A 10,765-nucleotide genomic window follows, 5' to 3' on the forward strand; every position below is an offset into this window, starting at 1 on the left:
GCAAGCTAAGAGGCCTCTGTTTCCACTTGCCAAAAACAGAGCATGCTTTCCTTCTAACTTTGCTTCCATGCAAGCTGCCCTGTCACTTGCCGTTCGTGCGTTGTAGCCCAACTGTGAACCTGCTAGTGGAGCCACCACAGATCACGAAGCAAGATTCTACGGTCGGACTATAGCCCCCATTGCACGGTCCATAACTCCCTCCCCCTCTTTCTCTCGGGACGTTCCATCTCTCTCTCTCTCTCTCTCTCTCTCTCTCTCTCTCTCTCTCTCTCAGTGCTGACCGCGTCGTACACCATCGACCTAGCCAAACACCGCTTCCGTCACCCCTGGTCTTTTCTCTCGATGAGCCTAACCTTTATCGCACGGTTTTGTATTTCTCAAGTATTTTGTTCTCATTTTCATAAGTAGTTCCGTTTCTAGTTTTTGGTCCCTACCTAAGATTTGTTCAATAGTATAAATAAATCACTTTTAATACTTTATATCGTATAGTAGTTGTAAGGAAATTGTTTTAATATATTTATATTACTACAACTAGTTTATAAGTCAGTATGCGTTCTTGCCATTTGATGTTTATTTTGATATTGAGTTTGATTTATTTGAGATGTTTCATGTGGGTCATGTTTAGGGTGAAATTATAATTTCATATAGATAATATTTAAAGATCTATAATTTTAGTTATATAGTAATAATTGTTATAACTATTTTGATCAGTAAATAATACGATTTTATTTTTATTCTAAATGCTTTAAAATTGATTTAAGTATATTTTACTAAATGAGTGTTTTATTGTTTATATTATTTGAATTTGAATATTTTATGAATTATTATTGCTTAAGAAATTTATTATTATTACTAGATTATATGTTGGATGTATTAAATTATCATTTTAATAATAGTTTATAGAGATATGAATTTAAATATGATTAAGTTAATTTTCAGAAAGAATTTAAGTTGTTTTGTCATATTTGATAAAATTACTTTATAATAAGTTAAGATTTTTTTTTAATGATAATATATTTATTAGATTCCTGATAACTAGATAGTTATCAAAAGCTATTTCTGTAGTATGAATTTAAGTAGATGAAGAGTTTTAACAGTTATTTTTTAGAAGTTTAGTAACGTTTAGTATTCTGTATAGGTGACGATTGGTATTCTTTCGACACGATTGTGGAAAGATTCAGAAAAAATAAAAAGTCCAGGTAAACGGGGTTCATATACTAGTTTTGTATAAACGAAATGAAATAAGGTTGACTTTGAAAATATATATGTTTATTTTTTAAAAGAAATATAAAAACGACCTCAGATGTTTGTTTTGCATATGCATAAATTCTATATAAGAGAAAATATTTTCTGTTATGACTGGTGCAGATATGAGCTAATTTTTGTGCATTCTGTTTCTGAACTATGTACAAAGATTGAATATGAAAATCTAAAAGTTTTTGCTATGAATAAATGAAGATGTTTTGATTTTGTTTATTTCAAACATGTGAAATGATCTGAAACTATTAAGTATTTTGTTTTTATATGATGTGCCATCTGAAAACCTTGACCTGAAGTTATGATTCTATATCTGAATATGATCTAGTTCCGATGATGTTCCATTCTGTTTCTGTTACGGCCCAGCCACGGGTATAATGTTGGTTTATAACCCTACCACGGGGGTGAAACATGGAATACGACCCAGCCACAGGTATAATGGTGGTTTATAACCCTATCACGGGGGTGAAACATGGTATTCGGCCCAGCCACGAGTATAATGGTGGTTTATAACCCTACCAACGGGGGTTAAACATGATATTTATCCCGATGTGATGCTATGAGATGATATAAATTTAATGTTTCAGTTTGGATATGCCAAAGGATTTTCCTTTTGGGAACAAGTTTTTTTATTTTAAATTTTGTTTATGCATTTCGAAAGTAAATATGTTGTTTCTGCATTCTGAAAACAAATTTTTTATTCTGCATACCGAACTTTGTAAATGTTCATGTTTACATGCTAGTATATGCTCTCTGCTTGCTGAGTTGTTGATAACTCACCCCCTTAATCTTCATAATATTTTTCAGATGATTTTGAATATTCCAGCTGGGGATCAAAATTTTGAAGCTTTGGGTGAGATGATTTAAGAGTAGTGGATTAAGTATAGAAAGTTTTCGATGATTATTAGTGATTTTTATTAAAAAAATTTTATTGTGTTATGATGACTTGACATTTTGGAAAATTGGTTATATTAAGGAAATTAGTTTGAATTGAAATATTTTTATGATATTGAGAATTTGGAGTCTATAATTATATTGTTAAATTGTGAGTGTTAGTGACAGGAAATAACTCTCTGACTCTTGCGGGACCGGGCATTACAGCCTCACTCAAAGTTGGTGATCAAAACATCCGACGAGAGAGAAATGATGTCGTTTTGGCATGAGAGAGAGAGAGAGAGAGAGGGTGGGGGTGGTAACCAGAACAAGTTAAATTATAATCAATAATAGAATGACGTTGTTTTGGTTTATCAAAATGATATCGTGTTGATACTAATTTTATTTATTTTTATATAAAACTCGATACCCGGGTGTCATACACATACCTGATGCGGATAAGGCCAGGTAAGGTGATGCAGTTTTTTGGTCCGGTATATACTTAGGTCAAAAATTGCAACCGTAACCCGGTTATCAGGGGTTTTGGATTGGACTGAGATAAAACACAGCTCAGTTGAACAACATTTAAGAGCATCCACATTGGTCTATGCATATGTATATGCAAAATCATATTTGCATAATATAATCCTAAAATTCTCTACATTGGCTTATACATATCCAAATATTTAGCTAGTTATGAACAGTGCTTATCTAAATTTGGATAACCACTATTCACTCTATAAAACATATTTTAATCATTATTTCTCTCTCCTCACATTCTCTCTTTCACAATCATTTCTTTTTCTCTCTCATTCAACAACACAACAAACATTCACATGCACATTCATTTTATTGTTATAATATATTATATATATATATTTTTCGTTATATTATATTTTTAATATAATATATAAAAAATTATATTTTTTATTATTACATTTGTATTATTAATGTCAAATGTATGTAGTGGATGCTAATTGTAAAATATATATATAAAAAATTGATTTTAGCAAAAAATTATTAATAATAAAATAATAATATTTTATTATTATTCTGTCTAAAATATGTATAAGTCAATGTGAAAATTTTACTTAAATGGCAAAATGGTTATGTAAAAGAAGTGATTTTGTATATGCATATGTATAAACCAATGCTAATGATCTTACTAGTTCAAGAGTGGATGGATGATGTGGCTCAATAAGAACCAAGCTTCTACTTCAAAAAATGTATACATTATAGAAGGAAACATTCGAAACGGTTCTAAACCTTTAAGATTCTAAATTGTCTTCAAGTAGTTTTAATTTAAATGACCAAACCCAAGGATCGTTTAATGCAAGAGTGGATGCATTAGCTTAATAAGAGTAGAGCTCCTACATGGAGAAATATATATAGAGATTTGTAAATTACATATGTTACAGAGACTAACAAACTAAAATGGAACTATATAGTCTTTTTCTTCGTAATCATTAGAAAAGATTAATTAGCTACTAAGAAAGAGTAATTAATCATTAGAAATTGAACAATAATAGAATGATTGGAAGACTATAATATTATTTGAATGAATAAATGATAAAGGCTGATGTGGCCTAATGAGCAAAAAAACTTGGATCAGTACTTATTGAAATTATGCAGATAATAAAAAATTATAGAGATTATATGCAGAGGAATTTGATAAAATATAGTGATTTTTATAATTAAATAAATTTAAATTTTATTTACGATTTCATAGTGGACTACTCAGAATGAATAGTAATCTTTAGGGTTACGAGACAATTAAACTTTTTTAATTAGAATAAGGATAGATAGACTATTAAGGTGTCTAAATTCCACTGACTTTATAGATTTGAAACTTTTCCAAATTTTCTTAAAAATGTATGAAATTGTTTAAGGTCACGTATATTTATATAGATGAGATAAAATAAAAGTTGAATAAAATATTATTATAATATAATTTTTAATTTTATTTTATTTTTAAATTTAAAAAAATTAAATTATTTATTATATTTTACGTAAAAATTTAAAAAATATTATGATAATTATATATGATGAAATGATTTGTAAAAATAAATTAGGATAAATCATTTTCTTTGTATTTAATTTTTATTTATTTCCTTTTTGTAATTCAAGACAAGCGAAATAAAAGCGGAGAGGGGAGGGGACTCGGGGAGTCGGGGGTTGAAATTTACGGGGAAACTCATGAGCAGAGAGGAAAAGAAAGCCTGAAAACTAGAAAACCATGGGGATGGGAATGGCGGGTATGGCAGTTAGGGTTTTGGGAGCAGGAAGCAGAAGCATGAGCACCAAAGCCCATAATTCCATTCCCAAAGAGATAGCCAAAGCGATCAATCCTAAGACTGCTTCCTCGGAGTTCCGCAAGTTCCTCGGCATTCCTCACTCCTCTCGTTCTCAAAACGCCTTGTTAATCTCCAAGTTCCTCAGGCTCTACACTTTCAGGGTCTTTCTCTCTATCGCTCTGAAGAACTATATATCTTCCCAGTAATGTGTTTTGGTTAGGTTTTCTTGTTTTGCTTTCCAACTGTTTGATGAAATTTCTGTTTCAGACTGTCAGAAATGATTATAATCTAATTCTTTCATCTAATTTTATTATTATTTTTGTAGATGAATAGTATTGGTTGAAGATATGGCCTTAAATATACATTTTGGACTTTGATTTGTTCTCTTGGTTTGTTGTCGAAACTGAACAAAACTTATATCTATGGTACTCAAAAAGAGTTGATTTTAGACAGGATGAATAGCGGGAGAAATTAATGTGGCTGACAGAGTTGAGAGATTTTATCTTATTCCAATTCAATTTCTGTTTTTAGTTCATTTGCTACGATTGACTTTGTGATATTCACTTGATACACTTTTTGTTTGTGATACAATTTATCAACTTCCATTGACCAACTTATCAACTCGCATAAAAAATAGCAATACACATACATTAAAATAATGTTTTAACTACAGATTGGGTTTTTTTATGAGATTCCTGAAGAGCATTGTGGGAAATACTGACTGGTGATTGCTTAAATCCAATGAACAATTTGTTTGAACATGTGGTTGATTGATGGTTTTCCCTGTTTATATTTTTCTAAAACCAATACATATTCAATTGTTACATATTGAATTGATCTTCTTTGGTGGCTTGACATATCTACTTTACCTTGTAGAGCCCTGGTATCAAGAAGGACAATATTTGGGAGGATAACTTGAATAAAATGTTACAAGGGAAAGACAGAGTTGGTCTCCCAGAGATTGCCAAATTGCTATCCCCACAATTCAACCATCAAGGAGGCATGAACGCAACCTCTGAAGATAGCAAACAACAAATGGGCAACGTGAAAGGGAAGGCAAAAAAGAAGGGCTCAAAGAAGAAAAAGTAGGATGCAGTTCCAACATTTTCTGCATGGACTTGAAGTATTGAATCTTTTGAACGGTTATAATCCTTTTCTAATTTTGGTCTACTGCATTTCAATTAAGAGTTTTATTTCCGTTTCTTAGACATCTTCGTTCTTTTCCACAAGAATAGTAGTACATTATCTATATACTTAAATAAAGACTTGTTGGAGTCCTAATAGGGCAGCTGTGTGTACTAAAATGCCATTGAAACTAGTGATGATTGATATCCCCCTAGACCCGCTCAAACTCCCCTTATCTTTGTAGTCTGTATTTGTGGAAGCCTTGATGCTTGAAGAGGTAATCGAAGAGGACAAGACAGTACTCTGATCTAGCACATTACAAAAACTACCTAATAAATCTGCATTCATCTACCTAATTAGAGAGAGAGAGAGAGAGAGAGAGTTCTCCATTGAGCTTTCTATAACTTAGGGCTTGTTTGGATGGGGAAAATTCTTTTAATCATGGAGGATATTTTAGATGATTTTTTTTAAGTGGTGAGCTGAGTAGAAATATGTTTGCATTGAGAAAACCGTTTCGATGTTGACTTTTTTTTTTTTGTCTGAAAGTAGTGGGTGGGATGTTTAAAACTGTTCTAGTTGGTTTTTTTTTACGTGGAAATTGAGGTAATGAAGAGTTTGTGGAATTAAATTGTTTAGGAAATGCAAATTTTTCTAATGCCAGTGACCTTAGATGGTACAAATTTTGTAATTAACAGGTGAAGGGACATGAGTACAAAGTTGTTCTTATACTTTTTTTTAACACTATTTTAAATCAAGTTGATCGAAGTGATAATTGAAAGGACTTACAAGTTGATCATGAATTCAATTTTATTGAAGGAATTTATGTTACAGTCCATATCGTAGTTCAAGATAGATTACACTATTGACTTATCTCTGTTTCCCATAAAGATGAGTCCCAAGGCACTGACGATTTTCTTCGCGGTCTGCTTCAATATTGACACCTTTAATGTTTTAAGAATGAAAGAAGATACATTATTTCTCGAAGGAAAATGATTTATCTACAACACATTTTACAACACATTGTACAACAATGTGTTAAATGAGGGGCATTATTGTAAAATCATCTTATTTTTATAATATGATTTTACAATAATGCCCCTCATTTAACACATTGTTGTACAATGTGTTGTAAAATGTGTTGTAAGTGTATCACTACTCCGCCCTTTGTTATCTTGGAACCAAGAAGTCTTATAGCGGCAATGGTCCGGATTTATGTTCCTCGGCTACATCAAGGAGAGGATTGCCAGCTGGTGGTTTTTTCTATTGTGGCTGAAAGCCACACCAATAAAGATGCATCATGGTTGACTGCTTCAAGACGCTTTTGTAGAGCTTTTCATGTCCTCATCGTCCCTATCTTCGGAAAGGGAAGAAATAATTTATGTCATCTTCTGCCAAAAGAGAGAAAAAAAAAAAGGAATTTAAGTCCAATGGTATGCTACGATATAGCAGGAATGGGTGGCACTTGAGTTACCACGCCCAATGGTGCGCTAGTTCCAAGACGGAGAAAGGTGGATTAGTGGGCATCAAAGGCAACTGGAGGGTTATGGTGGGGTTTGGGTGGAGGGGATGGAAGGTAATAGGTTCAGGATTTTTCCTTCCAACAAAAAAAAAAAAAAAGAAAAAGAAAAGGAAAATGAAAGATGAATTGCACTAAAACAAACAAACTCAAAGACCTAAAAAAAACAAAAACTCTAAAGAGCCAAAGAACATGGCAAGGCGCTATAGAAGAACAGGGGATCAAAAGGAGGCATGAACGGTACCATGGAGGTGCCAGGCGTGACACTCGTGCCCCACCTCATGGTGCATGAGGGACACGTGCCGGTGTATTGGGATTTGAAATGATATTATTTTTGGAACTCATAAAAGGGACTCCATTGATGGGGCAGGTCGCGTGTGGTGAGAATGTTGAAGGGGATAATAGATCTAGTCTCCAAAGTGGGTAGAGAGAGAGAGAGAGAGAGTGACAACACCTCCTTAGTACTGAAATGAGCTGCTACTTTTCATAAAAATTTTCCTTTTATCACAATTAATATTAAATCTAACATTGGATAAAGGAGACTCTCATTTTTCATAACTCTCGAAACTCTAAATACAATGCTTGTCAAAATATACAAAAAAACAATTGTCACATTAGTGACACATAAAAACCATAATCATTTATCAAAGTACATCACCAAAGTCTATCATGTTTATCAAAATAATTTCAACAAAATAGATCACAAGCTAAAACTCCATCGCAATACCCAACCCAACTTACTAAACATCATTCTATTCTTTCTGAGTAGTGTCTCACTCTGCAATTTCATCTTCGTCATTATCTAGATGTTTAAAACATTATATATAAAACTGAGTCTAATACTCAATAAGTATACAAATCTAAAGCATTTCAATTAAACATTACTAATACAGTTTTCACTTTATATTGGCCAGTACATACTATTATGCCTTATGTATTAGGATTAGCAGTCTTTTAAACCTAATTCCACCTGTGGCCGTAGGTTGAGAATCCATCAGTCAGGATGGCACTGCTGGGTGCACTACCGGTGGAACCGATCTGACATTGCAACATGTCCCTCTTATTGGTACCTTCGTCATTCAGTCGTTAGCCATTCCATATTTTCATACATAAAACCTTCATTTCCTTTTCTTTTTCCTTTTATAGACATTTTCATTTTCTTTCTTAGTCCAATGAAATATGTATTTTCTTTGATAAAAAGTATGCAATTGATGCTATAACTTTACATTAGGAAAATCAATAATTAAAAAAAAAACATGTACATGATAAATTGCATAATCTCAACCTTGAATGTGAATGCTAATTTAGATCATATCGATATGTACATTTATAATTAATAGGATGCTCAACATGAGGCTAACAAGAAAGGCTTAGGTATCATATACATTTGCTACTTTACTAAAGGAAGAGAGCATTTTTTAAAAAAAGAAAAAAGAAACATGGTGTATCTCCAAGCTTAACTTTTGATTCTTCTTGTACGGCGACAAGTCCTATTTCAAGAAAATAAAACGATGTATCAATGACTAATTCATACTTAGCCTTCCTTACATAATTCAACTTGTTCTTCACTTTAAACCCAAGAAGGAAGTAAAACATTTCCTTCACCTTCTCTTCACCACGGTTTGTTTGGAAAGTGAGATGATCTCATCTCATCTCATCTCATATAATAACTTCTCATAATTTACTTCCTAAATATTAATCAAACACAAACACTTTTTAATTTTATATCTTTAACTTTTTCGTCTAATCATTACAACTTTTCAAAATTTTCAAACAAAACACAAAAAATAATACAACTTTTTCAAATTTAACTCAAACTATTTCATTATTATTCATAAATCATTTCACTACTATTTACAGAATTCTCATCTCATCTCATCTCATTATCCAAACATGCCAGGCAATATTCTCAATTGTTTGAACTTCATTCATGTTAGCTATTCAAACCAAGAATCAAACCAACTCATTTTCATCCCATCCTTCTCAATATTTGTTACACCAAGTGTAGGAATCACAAACTAAAGCATGGCACATTCAAGCTTTTGTCACAAGTTGTCAAGTTTCGGTTTACATAAAACATGTTCTGTTTTACAATGCAACAAATAATAACTAATCTAAGTCTCCATTCGTGGATTGAAAACAAATAGAACCTATTAATTGATTAAAAATAAGATGAGTGAAAGTGGAGCAATACCAATTGGGTATGAGGTGTTCTATGTGCCTAACCTAGTCTCAATAGTGGAAATGAATGAAGGACATCAAACATTATTTAATTTATGCTAATACCATGATCAAAAATCAAGGAAAAAGAAAAGAAAAACATAGTTCTAAGCTTCATTAAGAAGCACAAGAAGATTGGATGCAAACTGACTTCAATGGACTTTGTGCAGAAACCAGAAAACATGGAGGAAAAACTTATTGGTTTGGGTGACATCCTTGGCTACCAACACTGGTTCTATGCTTGGAGAGATAGCTCACAATTACACACTGAATTCCAAAGGTTCGAGATACAAAAATGGAGGGTTGAATTGAATTAAAAGGGAATTCAAAAAGAGAAGATGATAGGACTGAGTTCATAGCAGAAATTGAAATGGTGATCTAGAGCAAAACTTAGTATGAAATTCATCTTACCTCTTCAAGTAATAGGTTGCACGAATTTCCCTTGTTTCTTCCTTCTCTCCACTTGGTTATACACTCAACTAAACAAGTAATAGATGCAAGATGCAAGAAAAATTGAAGCGGAAGATCATCAAAATAGAATATGGACTGCAGCAGAAATTTTCAGAAACAAATATATATTATTTTTTTTTTTCATGAAAATCTCTAGGGGAAACTAATAGACTATGAACTTACTTGATCTGAGTCTTCTTCCAGAAGAAATCTAAGCTAGTGATCCCGTCCAAGAGGCTGGAACATGAATTGAAGAGATGGAAGAAGAAGCTGAACTTGAATTTTTGCCCGGACCAAGCAACATATAGAGATATCCACCTTCAGTTCACCCATCTTAGTTTTATGACAATGTGATTTTCTCATTCAAGAACCTACCATTGGACCACAATTTCTACTGCTACAAATGGGTATATTTCTCTCCCGTGTGTGCATGCCCAATATTTAGCTTTACATCAAAAAGAGTGGAGGAAGGTTGAACCAAAATTCTGAAATCTTAACCTATCAAATACCTCACAATAGAATCGTTTCTCCGGAAGAACAGAAAGACTAGTCTTCATCGCAAATATGGTAATTCTTGAAATATGGTCGAAGGTTGAAGTAACCTAATTCGACCATCTCTGTAACGACCAAGACCAATATTTCTATAGTTGGAATATAGATAATCTTATTGGATCTAAATTAGGTTTAATGGGCCAATATTATCGGATGTTGATGGATTATTATTTATGGAAAAGTCTTTTTGCAAGCGAGTTCGCGCACCAAATCGCACACCAATACTGACATATAAGGTATCCGTTTAATGAAACGGTGTGAATTGAAGACGGAAATGAATTTGTGAGATAGAAAACCTTCTTCTTCTCTCAAAAAAAAAATTTTTTTTTTCTTTTCAATAAAAAAAAATTATGTTAGCATTGGTACGTGATTTGGTACGTCAAATCACTTGTAAGTAGCAAGGCTCATTATTTATTTAAGTTTGTGTCATGTTGAGTCTAAATTACACAATATATTATTTATTTCTTTACATTTTAAA

General features: G+C 32.4%; 1 protein-coding gene across 1 annotated transcript; it reads left to right on the plus strand.

The window, feature by feature from the left end:
* Positions 1 to 4,200: 4,200 nt before the first annotated feature.
* Positions 4,201 to 5,742, plus strand: LOC108981895. Its single transcript, XM_018953149.2, has 2 exons — positions 4,201 to 4,585; positions 5,301 to 5,742. The coding sequence occupies exons 1-2, from the start codon at positions 4,367 to 4,369 to the stop codon at positions 5,511 to 5,513; spliced, it is 432 nt and encodes a 143-aa protein (XP_018808694.1). The 5' UTR covers positions 4,201 to 4,366; the 3' UTR covers positions 5,514 to 5,742.
* Positions 5,743 to 10,765: the final 5,023 nt, after the last annotated feature.

This window comes from Juglans regia, chromosome 2 (assembly GCF_001411555.2).
Source record: "Juglans regia cultivar Chandler chromosome 2, Walnut 2.0, whole genome shotgun sequence".
Taxonomy (NCBI): Eukaryota; Viridiplantae; Streptophyta; class Magnoliopsida; order Fagales; family Juglandaceae; genus Juglans; species Juglans regia.

Excerpts from the sequence above, each read along its gene's own strand:
- LOC108981895 (XM_018953149.2), top strand. The coding sequence starts at position 4,367 with ATGGGGATGGGAATGGCGGGTATGGCAGTTAGGGTTTTGGGAGCAGGA. Across the intron at positions 4,586-5,300 it reads TCAGGCTCTACACTTTCAGG|AGCCCTGGTATCAAGAAGGA; the intron begins GTCTTTCTCTCT and ends TTTACCTTGTAG.